A 15,033-nucleotide genomic window follows, 5' to 3' on the forward strand; every position below is an offset into this window, starting at 1 on the left:
GTCAGGTAGAGGCTATAGCCTCAGACTCAAACTACATTGATATGAAGCTAATCTCTCTGTTTCAGTTCTCCATTCACAAAGCAAGTAGAATTAGGAGAAAGAGCAAGCCACCTTTTTCCACCTGTACCTTATGTCACTAAAATATGGGATTCTCTGCAATTAGACACTGTGATGGCTACAATTTTAAACTGTTTTAAAAGGAGATTGATCAAATTTAGTTGGGCTACTAACAGCTCTTAGTCTTCATGTGCATGTACACCTCCTGAATCTGAGGCAGCATATTTGAAATATCAACTACTAGGGAGTAGCAGTGGGAAAAAAAACTATACTACTCCTGTTCTTGCTGGCAAGCTTCCAAAATGGATCACACACATAAAAGACAGGTGGAGTTTTGATTGCACCATCATGGCCACCATCTTGACTTTTTTACCACGTTCTTTGGACACTCCTGCTTTGACCTGCTGCAGCCACAGGGCTCTTTTTACACTTCTGGTTTCTTCTCTCCCTTTACATTATGAAATTGAACCTACTGGAAACAAAAACATCTCTGATGCCTGTCAGGTCAGGAACAGCCAGGAAGAGGGCTCCTCGTAGCAAATCCATACCAGCTTAAGCTCAGATCAGTGGGGTGCATGCTAACTGTGCAAAACAGGGACAGAGAACTTCTTGTCTTTATTATGGCTTGAAAGCCATTGAGAAGGTGTTGTGGAACATTTTAGGGCTGCACGTGGGCAGGAAAGTGGCTATGGTTAAGGAGGAAGTGATATGTCTAGAGTGAAAAATCCCTTTTCCTTAAGCCTTATCCACCTCTCTTAATATGCTGAATGTTAGGACCAATAACTTCTATTTTAACTTCTTTGTTGAAGAAAGCACTGTGCAGGCTATGGAAAAAGCCAGGACACAAGTTTTTTCTACCCATGCTGTAAAATAGACCAAAATGTGATTACTGACATAGAATCTGGTAAAATCAATAGGGTACTTTGGAAAAGGAAAGCAGTATAAAAAGAACATTAACAATAAAATCCAGTTCCAAGTTCTATAGGAAGACCAGGAATGGTGATCTTGGGATAGCACACTTTGTATATGAAAAATGGCACTGAATCATGCATTCAACAAATGGAATGGAAAAAAAATCTGCATCCAGACAACTCCCTAAAATAGCAGAGTAGGTCCACTATGTCTATAATAATCTGGGGAATTTTCTTAAATGTATTTTAATTTTATTTACATTTAATTTTTTTCTCTGAATGTTATTTCTAGTAATTTGCATCATTTGTGCACTGGCATATGTACTGAAATGACATAATCTGAAACATTTGCATCAATTTAAATAATTACACAAATGTTGTAAAATGATACGAATGCCATACATTCAGATTGAATGGACACCCCCTCAACCTGAATGGTCCATATATCAAGTTTATAGTAAGACAGCCCATTGTACTGTTCTCCTTAGCAGTAAGTAGTGTTACAGAGCACAGAAAAGGAGTAAGAAATAGTAGGCAAAAAAATTTCAAAGACTGGGGTAAGGGGAAAAAAATCAGCTAGCTATAAGATGACTAAGAATCTCAAAAGGGAGAAGTTTCCATCATGACATTAGTGAGTTAAATCATCTAGAAGGGAGAGTATTGTGGGAAGAGAGGACATTGATTTCCTTTAAATAGATTGTTGAAATATTTATGTCAGGGGTAACCATGCTTACATACAGTATATAGACAAAAATGCTGCTGATGAAACTGACTAAAGGAAGCAATTATGGATGTAATCCTAAGTGATGTCTAAGACCTCATAGAATATAGAAGGTATTCAAGTATAAGTCTATTTTGTAAAATTTTCTATTTTTTTATTTAAAAAACACACAATCCACCCTGAAAAAACTGAGATTATTACCCGTAACTTTCCCCAACACATGCATGTTTGTATGCAACATTCCTTAATGCATCATTGTTTCTATGTAACTTTCTCTAATATAGGCTTTCTTTCTCTCTGCATTGACACATTTTTTTCTATGCAGCTTTTAATTGTCTATCTCAAGCGTTACTTTTAGAAGTTTCTCCTATCTTTTGCTCTAAGCTGCATCTTCTTCACCATCCCCTTACTCATTTACTTGTTCTCCTTACTTCTTCTAATTTCTGTTCAATCATCCCTCCCTTGCCTTCTGTTTTGCTACTACCCTCTTTCTTGCATCTCTTCACTTCTTCATAAGGCCCATCACAAACCCACGACACTGCCCTTTTCCCAGCAAAATAGCTTCTGCGATCGTCTTTGGGGACCTATAAGATTCTTATGGCAAGTTATACAGGTGAATTAGGCATGTGTTTATGATGTGATTTAGCCTTTGGGAGCTGTTTTAGGAAAACCATGTGTGCTTCTATAACTCTCAGGACTTCAACAAGCCTGTTGTTATATATCTCTTGTGCTTGGCAGTTTTATTTTGGCTACATAGGTAACCCTTGTAAAGTTGAGAAATATATTCTTAACCCAATAATCAATATATATTTTATAATTTATTATCCTTTATATATTTAAAAATTCTGTAAATGCATTGATATAACACTTACCCCTCCCCCCCTTTTTATTGGTTACTATCATGATAATGGATAAGCATTCAGTTTAGGATACTTGGCAAAAGATCCCCATTCTCTCTACCGTGAGTGGTCCAAATGCAGCACTATGCTCAGTTCATAAGAGTTAATCTCTCTACTTAGAATGTATTGGTTTTTTTCTCTCCAAAACAGAAGCAGAATTAAATTATATATTTTGAACTAATTTTAAAACAATATTTTAGAGGATTAGATGTAGACAATCACTGAGCAAATAGGTAATATCAAGAGAGATCATATTTGTCTGTCTAGATTGTTGGAGACAATAAAAAGGACATTACATCCATGGTGTGTAAACACATCCTGCTATTCCCTTTTGCAACCTATTCTTCAGTTTTGTTGAATTACAAAATCTATTTGAAGAGTGAGACCAAAAACATTTTGCAATTAAACTTCTGACATAACATTTCCAACCCCATTAAGCAACCTCATTAAGCGTTGTCAACACTAGCCTACTGTTTGCAGGTTTTTCCAGGGGAAAAAAGTTGTTTGTCCTCTCAGCATGAGTTTCCAAATCTCTTAAATGTTTACCAGCAGTCTTTTCCAAGAAATGTTTTCATTAGATACAGACATGTTGGTTATAGTTACATAGAATAAATTGGCAATAGGCTGTTCCAAGTCTTCTGCGTGGATAATGTGGATTCTAGTGTGTGTTTATAGTGTTAACAATGCTGAAGTCCATAGGGTGTGTGAATATGGATTGTGATGTCCAAAGCACATATTTCAAGTAATATGATAACAATTTGTATGACAACAAATCTGTATGACAATTAAAGAAATCCTTTCTGAAACTTTCAGAAAGTCTGCACGCGTAATATAAATTCAGCACTGTTCTCCTACGGATTCCCTATAAGAGTGTGATATTAAAGACAGAGATAAAATCTTTATATTCTTATGTTGTAAGCTATATAGTATATAATATACTATATAGCAATTCCAAATCCGTAAGTGAGTCAGTATTCTGCATGTACCTCTTAGTTGGTGGGATGTAAGCAACAGGATGTTGGCTTGCAGGGTAATCACTAGATTAGAAAGCCGAGCTTATGTAGAATAGTTTGAGCATGTTTGGGGTAACATTTGGCTTTTGTTGGGCATGAGGCACACTGACCAAAATGTTCCAAAAGTGTGGATACTGCCCTTATACTTAGCAGGGAGTGCTGCATGTGGTATAGGTATGACTGAGGCTATAATTGACCTCAATTTAGTATGGTACTAAAAAGCACCAGTTAACCAAAGCCATCATGGGTGGTAGAACCCATAGAATATCTATGACCATAGCATATGGAAGATTGTGACTTTGGAAATTGGAAGGAGTATATCGTAAAGAGCATGAATGAAATTATTGGAAGAAACATAGATATATTATGTGCCTTAAGCTAAGAAAAATGGAAAGACTGATTTAGATCTGAAGGAGGATGATCTTATCTTGTGGAAGTATCAATGTAGGTAGGGAAGCTGAATTATAATTATGAATGAAAGGATTCAAATGTACTGTATGTCAGAAAATATGGTGTCATCTAGATTGTTGTTAGTGTGTATGAAAGTAGGAATTCATGGTGCTGATACTTGCATTTTATGCTGTAGTAACTGATGATAGAGATGGCAGAATACAGAAAGAGATTGACCTTTTGGAGAAGCAAAAAAAATGAAAATAGTGATTGTCATTGGGAAATGTCTGCTAGTTTCAAATATGTGGTTTACAGACAAGTTTATCCATGCATACTGTATACATGAAAAAGTAATGAATCAAAAGGCATGATTGATCTGGTTGTTTGTGAATTAGTGAAGTATATAATGATGATAAGAGGTTCTGAATGTGGAGCAAATCATATTTTGGCAGCTTCAAGAGTGGCTTTTGAGAAAAAACATACATAGGAAAAAAAAGAAGTGCAAGAAACAGGAATGAAAGATGAATGAGTGCAGGAAGAGAAAGTATAACTCTTGTCTGAAAAAAATATTAAAAGATAGATTAATCTCCCAGCACAATGATTGGAAAGAGGATGTAGACACTGCTTAGAACAGAGTGAAACAACATATTACAAAGTCCCAGTCAGTAGAAGTATGTAAAAGGTTGCTTGGTGGAATGATAAAGTTGAATTGGCTGTGGATGAGGAAAAAATTCAGGTAAGAAACAACTGTTGAAAAAACATGAGGAGGAGAGAAACAAATTGCTTAATGCGGTATTTTTCAAACTTGGCAACTTTAAGATGTGTGGATTTTAACTCCCAGAATTCCCCAGCCAGCATGCATACATCTTAAAGTTACCAAGTTTGAAAACACTGGTTTAATGTGTATAGATAGAAAACATAGCTGCAAAGAATCAGTAAAGAAAACAAGGTACAGATAAGATTAAAACATAGGGATAGAAATGTACAGGATACATGCATAGCCATGGTGTTAGCATAACCTCTACTCAGCTACATTTCCTTTTCTCGTAGCTCATGCCTGCACCTCCTTTCACCTTCTTATTTCTTATTTGTTTTCTGCACTTTGCATAACCTTGCTTTCCCCAAAAAGGAATAGCATGATAGGTACATATATTTTAAGGTGCTGCAGCATAAACAGTGATGTTTAGAACGTAAGAATAGCCATGCTGGATGAGATCAAGGCCGATTATCAGTCCAATAGTTTGTTTCTACAGCAGTCAATCAGACGCTTCTAAGGTGCTTGCAAGCATGAGACAGACGAGCGACCCTCTCCCACTGTTGTGCAACTCGTGTGGAAGCATGGCATCCCCACCCCAGAACTAACACTGGCATTTTAAGACTAGCAGCCCTTGACAGACCTTCTGCCCTCCATTAATTTCTCTGGTTCCCTTTAAAGCCGTCTAAGTTAATGGCCACTCTGGTAATTAATTCTTTAGGTTAATTATTGTGTGAAGAAATGCTTCCTGTGATCATTTTACATCTCCTTCCACTCAACTTCATTGGATGCCTTTGATTCTAGTATTTTGAGAGAGGGAGAAAAACTTCTTCCTAGCCACATTCTCCATGCTGTGCATGACTTTTATACACTTCTAGCATGTCTTTTTACATGCTAAAGATTCTTTGCCTACCTTCTGTGCATTGGCTTAGGTGCTATAGAAAACCCTTGAAACAGTCTCAATTGAAGGTGGAAGCTATCTTCCAACAATATGTTCCCCCACCCTGACCCTAAGGTAAATGACAGATGTATATGTAGGATTTCTCCTTCCATTGATTTTAACAGTTGTTAGAGCAAGAAAAAGGACCTAGGGCAGCTAGGAATATCTGTGTACTAATAATTTAAAAAACAAGTGATATGAATCCATGTTGCTGCATTGAAAGATGAATGGTTATTGATAGTTTCTTTTCATCACTTATGCTGAAAATTCTTTGCCTGTTTGTTCTGAAGGTTACTACAGGTTAAATAAATAGCATAGTTTGTATTCTATTTGGCATATTAGGAAGATAGTCTGGTTTTGTTGACTATGCCAGAGAAAGGGTATGTTAATATAGGGTTACTTTGGTGTATCACTAAGTAAATTGACAACGGCCTTCCATTTGCTCATGACCCAGAATTTTTTTCCCCTGGCCTTTTCCTCTGAATCTTTTTAGATGTTACATGTTGAACAGATTTTGGTTGGCATCCTGTAATAGGGTATGTAATCACCACTGAAAATTGTCTGAGTTGAAGAATAAGAAAACACTCTTAATAGCTTTCCAGAGTGAACAAAATATTTTATTGAAGAAAATAATAACATCTATAATCAGTAGCTATACAAAAACAAACAAACAAAAACCCACAACACCCATTTGGGGTAATGTTACAGACTGGGGTCCACAAAAGCCATAAAGCTTGACCAGCCTTGTCTGCACAAATATTTCATACTCTTCTGGTGATCAGGATGAGCTTTGTACAAATTTTCTCAGTGACCTAAATTCTAACCCACGATCCTAAGTTTGCAGGCTTTATTTCTAAGTACGTAAAAGGCAGCATGATGCAAGGTTATCTATTGTTTTTCAGAATGTGGTGAAAAAGACCTTGTCTCTAGCCATCTGGAAGCCTTTAATTTATATCATTCTTGCATCTTTTCTCTTTACCCTGGATCTTGTCTGAAACCCAATACAAGCACATTTAGTGGACTGAACTATCTCTAGTTATTTCAGAACTCACAAGAATCAGTCCAGAAATCTGATTTACACTGGCAAATATTTCCTATACAACCATATAAAGCAATGGTGTCCATTTCTCCAAACTGTCTCATTATTTCTAGTATGTTGCAACACCCTTACTGCATGGACCTTTGTATCTCTTTGGGGAATTGAATGCTAGGACATAATATTGCTCTTCACATTCATGGAAGTTTTAATCTGTACTTGAAATCTATGTCATTTGTAGGTTGCAAAACACCAAGTCCCACTCGTGATTGGTCTAAAGAAGGACACTTAACATTTTTGTCAATGAGCTCCACTTCAAAATAGGAAAGCAACACAGTCAGAAATTGCTTGATTTCATTAATAGCAAACAACCTTCCAGGGCATTTTGCCAATCCTGTTCCAAATGGCATATAATAATATTTTAATTTGCGACCATTACGATAGAAAGTTTTTTCTTCTCCATTTTCTCCAAGATAACGATCAAATTTGAAAGTCTGTAACAAAATTCAAAACAGTGTAAGTGTTAACTCAGCGACATTTCAAGAAACCTTATGATTTAAGAGTTGCAAATGAAAACTGAATGTGTGTTTTTTTCCCAATGATTTGAAAATCAGTGGCTGAATATGTTACTAGACAAATGAATTAAATATGCTCATATATTTCGGAGTCCCTAAAATATTAAGCAACTTTCACATAAAATATGAAAGTTGGAAATATGTAAAAAATTCAGATCAAATTAACATTTGACTGAATACACTTGAAAACAGCACTTTGAAATGGGAAAATCTTGGATGAAGAAATGAGGAATAAACCCTACTTCCTTTTTTATCCAATGAATAGCCATAGCCTTGATCTTATGCATTTAGTTTGTGACTTCTAATGTTGCCACTGTCTGTAGATAGCTGTTTCTTTGCTTTCTATTTATTACAGAAAATCTTCAGGGAATAAGTTTTTCCTGCTTATCATTTAACAAGTATAGATTCAGAAGTAATACTTGATTCTAGAACATGGATTTGCATAGAAAATCTCTCTCTCTCTTCTTCTTCTTTCTATACACACACACACACACACACACACATTTATAACTTAACTTTAACTTTTGCAAAGGTTACAGATTATTTGGCATCTGATTCTGGTAGTTATGGCTTCTTGCTTGCTATATCCAGAGTAGTGTGCTGTACAATAACTCTTTCTACCTATGATCATGGTTTACTTAATACCCTGAGGGCAGGATGGTTATTTTAGCCCATTTCTTTCCCAGTCATTTATCAAAGCAGATTCCAATAAAAAATAATGTGTGAGGAAACCAAAAGCTGAAATAATTATTGGGATGATATTTAAACTGATTAATTCTATCATTATGAATGAAAAGTATTAATCCACCTAATTATTGCTAAAGCTAAAGCAAATTTAGCCTGGACAAATACCCATATTTGTATTTGTACGCAAGATGGGCAGCAGAGAAATTTGACAAATAAATAAGTAAATAAATAAATACGTATTATTCTGCCTATGACATTAAGTTCTTACCTGTGGTAGGATTCACTGAATAAAAGCCAAGTTCTTTTATAAAATAGAATAATTTCTTCCTATTAGTGCTCATGCAAGCAGTTTTGTTGGAAAACTTACCATTGGATCAGAATAGATTTCAGGATCAAAATGCAACAGCTGGGGATAAAGAGCTATGATGTCATTTTTGCGGATATTGTAGGAATTGCTGCCCAATTGCAAAACAAAATCTTTCTTAGCAACTCTGACAGTCATGGATGCACTGGAGAGTCTTAGTGCTTCCTTTATAATGCTGTCTGTGTAAAGAAAGGGAAAAAGAACTTTCACCTAAATGCAAGATGAACAGCTGGGCTACTCTACTGATGAAGGTCGCTGGTAGCAAAACCAGTCCATTAAATGTTGTTCCAGCAAAGCATACTATGTTTCATCTTTAGAGCAGGACTACTAATATTATCCAACTGATTTGTTCTAATGATTAATGGTTTCTAAATTCTAGCAGATGGAAGTCCATCTATTTCAGTGCAAGTTAACCAAGCATACCTAATATAGGCATGTCATCCAGCTGTTTTCGATTCAAGGAAATGGGTTTCCTACTTGAACAGATCTTTTGGCCAGCATTTTCTAACACTCGTTGTGCCTCTTTAAGAGCTGCTTTCATTGCACTGGGATTCCTGAAAGAGAAAGACATAGTGAAATCACAATACAAATATTTACATTAATCTTCTAAGCCATACAATGAACATCAACAAAAACACATTATTACAGTCCCTGTGCACTGTCCTCAAAGACAATTCCAGATTATGTTGAATTTAAGACAGGCCTTACCCAGGATAATCAGGCTGGATCTTGGAAAACCAAATCAGGAAGTATGGCCGTTGGCAGCATTTCTATCTTGACTCCAGCTGTGAAAATTGGTTGCATGATTCATTTTGCCTATGGAAGTGTTCTGTCTGCATTCTCTCTATGATCAGCTTTATCGCTTTCCATTTTACCTCCCAGTCCTAGTATCCCACTATCAAAATGTAACAGCTTGTTTTTATCTCATATACTCCGAAAAGGAGAAAATTGAGTACTTAAGGTATCTCATCCTGATTACTGGAGACTCAAGCATTAGGACACAGAAGTTGGCATGTAGTAATAGTAACAGAACTAAACTTATATTCCTGAAGCAATTACATTGTTTATACCTAAAACAGTTGCTCAACTATTGTATGGTATACAGTTCAGCCTGATTACAAGCCTAAGGGCATATGAAACCATTCAATCGCATTTACTAGGATTCAATTCAGTTCTCCAAAATGTGTCCCTAATACAATTCTGAAGCCTGAAGCTAATGTTCCAAGCATTAAGGGCAACCAACTTTGTGGCTCAGAACCATGTTTGATCCTACAGAGCTGGTACTTCTGCTGTTGACAGACAGCTACCAATCTTGTTGGTATCAAACTGATATGGAGGAATGATGTAGTTTCAGCCTTTCTCCTGAATACATATGCTAATTAACCCTTGTGGAGGTCAAATTAATGGTAAAGGAATGAATTAGGGGTATGGATCATCAGAATAATCTCACCAGTGTTCCTGGATTTTATTGCCGAATATTAGACTGCCACAAGCCTTCTATTATGGGGTATTTACACAATCTAACCCTGAGCAAATATAGATGGTCTTTTATAGAGCCCATTTGCATGTTCTTCCTTTTGCAATATTGGTGGGGTAAATTTCATGAGACTCCTTATCCTCAGACAGGGTTTCTAGAAGATTCCTGACCATCATGGAATCAGCAATCCAGATTTTCTGGATCAGTCTTTCCCAGCCTAGTGTCCTCAAGTTTTAGGATTACAAATCCTGGAATTCCTTTGCAGCACATGCTTTCTGAGAATTGTGATTAGAAAACATTGGGTAATAATTGAATTGGAAAAGGGTGTCCTGACCATTGTAGCAAAAATGGTGTATGTAAACAGTCTTTTACCAAATAATAACATACGAAGGTACATCTGCAAAAGAACTGGTTATACAATTCTTCCCAATTTTGAGGACATATGCACTGCTCATTTCTTAACAAACCATGACAATTATGGCTCTGGACCTCTAATAACTGATGCTTCATTAATAGGGTAAGAAATCCAGAGAAGCAGAAGAAAAAGTTTAACAAATATCATTAATATATTTAAAAAACATTCATCCAGCATGTCAGATGATACCCAGCTTACCACTGAGTTAACAGTAAATAAACTGACTATAATAAATAGAAATAGTACTCTTTTAGACCACCATCTGTATGTACTCACCTAATAAGATAGAATGAAGTCCAAAATGTAGCAGGTATTGTGTTAGCTTGCGATGCCCACAGGGTTGCAACATGAGTCTTTGCTTTTTCCTTATCATCGAAAGTGGACATGGTATCATTCAAGTACATACGGAGGGAAATGAGTTCAGAAACATTTTCTCTTTTTTTAAGGTTTTCATGGAGCAGAGCTTCAGCTAGCTTCTCTCGCGCACTGTAAGCATTTTTAAATAGATGGATTGGAACACCTGCTACAAGAGCTGGAAAGATTTGGTCAAATTCCATGAAGTTCTCTAGGACACTGAGGATATGTGCTCTCTGGGCTTGTTGGTTAAAAGAAAGGACCTTGTCATGATGTGTATTACATTCTGTACCAAAAAGTGTTAAAAACCCTGATTCAAACATCACACGACAGCAGAATCCATAAAGCTTATCAGTGACCCAGTCATTGGAATTCATTTTTTCTGCACTTGACTCCACCATGACATAATGCAAGTTCTCCATCATAGCTTCACTGAGAAGTATTAAGGCATTACCCTGCAATGTTCTTGTGAAGGTCTGATGCATATTCTCAGTAGTGAATCCATCATCTGGATCAATGCTTGAGTGTCCAAAGGCCTGCCACCAAATATTGATAATTTTAATTGCATCACACCACTAATTAATTATCCAACCTCTTCTCCTATCCCTCTTCTCTTCCTATCTTAGTGGCATGTATGTGGAAAATCACACTGTAACCAACCATAAATCCTCTTAAAGGTAAAACTGAATGGCACTGCTTACTGTGTTGTATGTCCTGATCTAACTGAATAATAATGTGCACCTCAAACTGAAAGCCCTTTATTTTCTCTATCATTTATAAAAGGGGAAGAAAAACATTGGGATGAAGTATACTTAAATGTATTACCTACTGATGGATTCTGACTGATAAGAGTACAGCCATTTAAAATCCCTACTCAGGAACCATTTAAAGTCAGGGGGCTCCTCTACAATAGGAGATGGGTTTACATCCATCATTGGCTTTATACGGGTGGATGAGAAAATGATAGCAAATACTAAATCTGAAACTAATCTAAAACCTATCTTCCAGATTAAAAATCCATCATATTAATGGTTGTCGGTATGGCAGAGAATTTATACTTGAAAGTAATTTGCTGTTATGTATTCTAGCCATGAAGCTTCTATACTTCCTTTTTCTAACAGTAGTCTGAATTACAGGGGTGGGGGAGATAAAATTTGACACCCAACTGGTGTCTGTATTTGAAAGAAATAAATCATGCTGATACCTGACTGAGGGCTATTATTAGGTAACAGAGCACAGAATTACAGCCTGAATCAGTCAGACCAATCATTGGGTAAACTGATAGGATTACTCAGTTATATACTTTCTTTCTTTGTCATCATTATATGTGTTTTGAAAATAAATATTTTAAAGTGAATTATCAAGACATAACTGGAAGTTAGCCCCAGTGCACGCATAGGAGCTATACAATACATTTATGTGTATTCCCGCAATTCACCTTCTTAAGTACACTGGTATTGATTCATCAAAATCCACAAAGAAAATCAATTTCTATATACATTAAGAAAGATTCTTTCAGGCTATGAAAGCGGTAGAAGTAGTTTGAATTACTGAACTATAAATATGACAGGGCAATAATTTAATGTGAAATTTGGTTTCATCCCATTGGACTTAAAAGCGTGCATCTCAAGAACATTGGTGCAACATCCTTATATTGTGCTAACAACCCCAAGCCCCTAGTACTTGCTGGTGTGGTTTTTAAACTGAGCCTTTCACCCACCCACTTTTAACAGAAAAAATAAACTTTATTACTATTGTTATTCTTTTGAAATGCTACCTTTGCTGAAGTTGCAAAATGGAACTTTTTCCAGTCTAGGTTTCTTCCTTGTTGCATCAGTGCATGATAGGAAAAGGGATCTGTGAGGAAATGAACGTATTTTCCGGCCAATTGGCATGTGAAAGTTGGACCGTGTTTCTTTTGTCGTTCCCTGAGGAATTTGAGTGGATTGGCCCCAAACTGTAAAGCACAGCCAAGGTATGGCAGCATCCCATTCTCCAACGGTGGCTCCCCTGGGCATCTATAAAAAACAATATATATATTTATATATGATGTAAATTAGGATTGTAAATTAAGGTTTGGCCTTCATATTTGCTGTGCAAGCATCTATTTATAACTTAGTGCTTCCATCATTACTAGGAAGACTTTGCCCTCCTCTGAGTGATAAATCTACTGAAGAGGCAGTAGAGAACCAGCAAATAATTATTGGAGTTCAGTCCAGAAGCTTGCTATAGACCCAATAATTAGAATGCTTCAGACCAACTATAAATCACATTTAATGAAATCTACTTGCCATACTAAAGATATCATTTATACCTTGTTTACTCTTGGGTGGTTTGTCTAACGCTTTGGATAAAATGGTGATTCATGACAAAATATATTTTCCCAGACAAGTTTTATGACCAAGTGGAATGCAATACCACAAGAATGTGTGTTTGTTCTGTGATATAGCTAAGAGAGAAATGGGGGCAGGAACGGGAGAGGGAAGCTACACCTGGGGACTTTGGCAAATTGCCTGGGCTGTTGTGGTACACATGTAATCTCTGTTTGATTTCACTTTCGACTCTTCTTTTGTCCTTTTTAAATATTATAGATATATTGCTTATGTCTGCAAGACTATATACATTCCAAGCCTACCAATGTTTACTGAAATGCTTCTGTCCCACTTTCACAATGAAGACCTAGGTGCAAATAAGAATGTCACTCACATAAGCCAATGTAGATTGACGATACATCTATAGCATAATCTTCTGAAACAGGCTCCCTGCATCCATGGAAGTATGTACAAATACTGTATGTTTCCCTGTCCAATGCCATCCGTGCTGTACACAACAAATTGTGCAGTCCTATCCCTCAGATTGTTCTGTCTCTGTATGTGTGTGTGTATAAATCACAACACAGCATTAACTCAAGCAGCCTTTGAAAATAAAAAAATCCCTGGAATGAAGCTAAAAAAACTCAATGCAATATTAAGTAATATTATTGGTAATATAAAGTAGTAATTGTTCTGAACAGTAAGAAAAAAAATCACAGCTGGATTACTTTCATTCTAATAAAGGTATTACCCAATAGTGTATTATGATCATGAATCCCATGGACCAAAATGCTGATATCAACTTATTTACTAGGATTAGTTCACAAATGCTTAATTATATTAATTTAAAAGGAGTTTTGATTATTCTTCTTTGAAAAAGGGTAGTTGTTGTTTGATTTCATTTCAGACATGGAATGACAAGTCCAAGTCTAATCTACTTTAATAGACTAAATTGGTGTGCTCTTGCATGTTCTTTTTCATTTATATAACTGAAGCAAATTTCACTTGATTTAGTACACATAGATCTTCCTCTCTCTGCTTTCAAATTTAGTGTGTTTCAAGAGCAGTAAACCAAACAAAAATAGTACTTCTATTCACATAACTTAAGAGCTTACACATATATTTGTTTCTTTCATATATGTATTTTTAGATTCATGTTGCACATAGATAATAGGATGCTGCTCCGCTAATATATTTCTCATGCATGTACACCTGAACAATTAATCATATCTATTAGCTAGTAAAACTAATGTTTGTTAAACACACATTTTTTTCAAAAAGAAATCTATAATGATATAAAAGGGAGGAAAATCAGAGTTCATGAAAGAATGTATGAAAGTAATCTTCCTTACCTTCTTCTTATTCCCAGAACATACCACAAGCTACCACACAACATCATCATTACTCCCCATATCAAAAACAAGGTCAACATTTCAGATAACTATAATGAAATTCCAGGGATGAAACAAAAGTCTGAGACTGATACAGACAGTTTCAAAGGGCCACTTCTTATATTCAGCAGGCTCACCTATTCATTTCATTGAACTAAAATAACCTATTGCGAGCTATTAATTAACTATTTCTGGACAAAATTTCTATGCTTGCAGTTTGACCAAAATCTTTGTGAAGAATTGGATTGCACACTGAGATTTGACCTTGAGTTGATTATCACTTATCAGTGAAGGTCCAAGTAATCAAAGAGTTTAATGGCTGATATTTTAAAGGTCTGTCAGATGTGTTTTCATCTATCATATAGACTTAACAAATACAGTTTATAGTTCAAGTCTCGGCTTTATGTGAATGACTTTTGATGACTCCAGCTCTCCACACACACACCAAGTTACCTGGAATAATAGCACCCACTTTTGCCTAGGTAACATTTCCAATTGTTATCCTGGTTTTATCATTATTTTTTCTATTTTAAATTTACCTTCAAAGTTCCCACCCCCACAACAACATCTTGTTTGTTTGTTTATATTTCAAATTTTGCCACCACCTATCTCCCTCAAAGAGGGACTCTGGGCGGTTTACAATAAAACTAAAAATAAATACAGATTAAAACACAATAAAAAGACCTCTTAAATATAAATAAATATAAATATAAATATAAATATAAATATAAATATAA

The 15,033-nt window shown here is 35.8% G+C and overlaps 2 protein-coding genes across 4 annotated transcripts in view; both read right to left on the reverse strand.

Moving 5' to 3' along the window:
* The window catches only part of NSMAF (neutral sphingomyelinase activation associated factor), a 299,495-nt gene that overhangs the window by 200,468 nt on the left and 83,994 nt on the right, over positions 1–15,033 (reverse strand). The window lies entirely within an intron of this gene.
* Positions 6,281–14,402, reverse strand: LOC134494247 (cytochrome P450 7A1). Its single transcript, XM_063299316.1, has 6 exons — positions 14,258–14,402; positions 12,371–12,611; positions 10,516–11,129; positions 8,771–8,901; positions 8,351–8,526; positions 6,281–7,215 (listed from the first exon to the last, which is right to left on the reverse strand). Exons 1-6 carry the CDS (start codon positions 14,335–14,337, stop codon positions 6,919–6,921), a joined length of 1,539 nt encoding a protein of 512 aa, XP_063155386.1. The 5' UTR covers positions 14,338–14,402; the 3' UTR covers positions 6,281–6,918.

The sequence above is a fragment of the Candoia aspera genome, chromosome 3, assembly GCF_035149785.1.
Source record: "Candoia aspera isolate rCanAsp1 chromosome 3, rCanAsp1.hap2, whole genome shotgun sequence".
NCBI lineage: Eukaryota > Metazoa > Chordata > Lepidosauria > Squamata > Boidae > Candoia > Candoia aspera.

What these genes read in the sequence shown, in the direction of transcription:
- LOC134494247 (XM_063299316.1), bottom strand. Translation starts at nt 14,337, where the DNA reads ATGTTGACCTTGTTTTTGATATGGGGAGTAATGATGATGTTGTGTGGT. An exon ending in ACTTCATTCTATCTTATTAG is followed by an intron (nt 8,902 to 10,515) that starts GTGAGTACATAC and finishes TTTCTCTTTCAG; the next exon opens with GAATCCCAGTGCAATGAAAG. An exon ending in GGATGACATGCCTATATTAG is followed by an intron (nt 8,527 to 8,770) that starts GTATGCTTGGTT and finishes TTCTTTACACAG; the next exon opens with ACAGCATTATAAAGGAAGCA.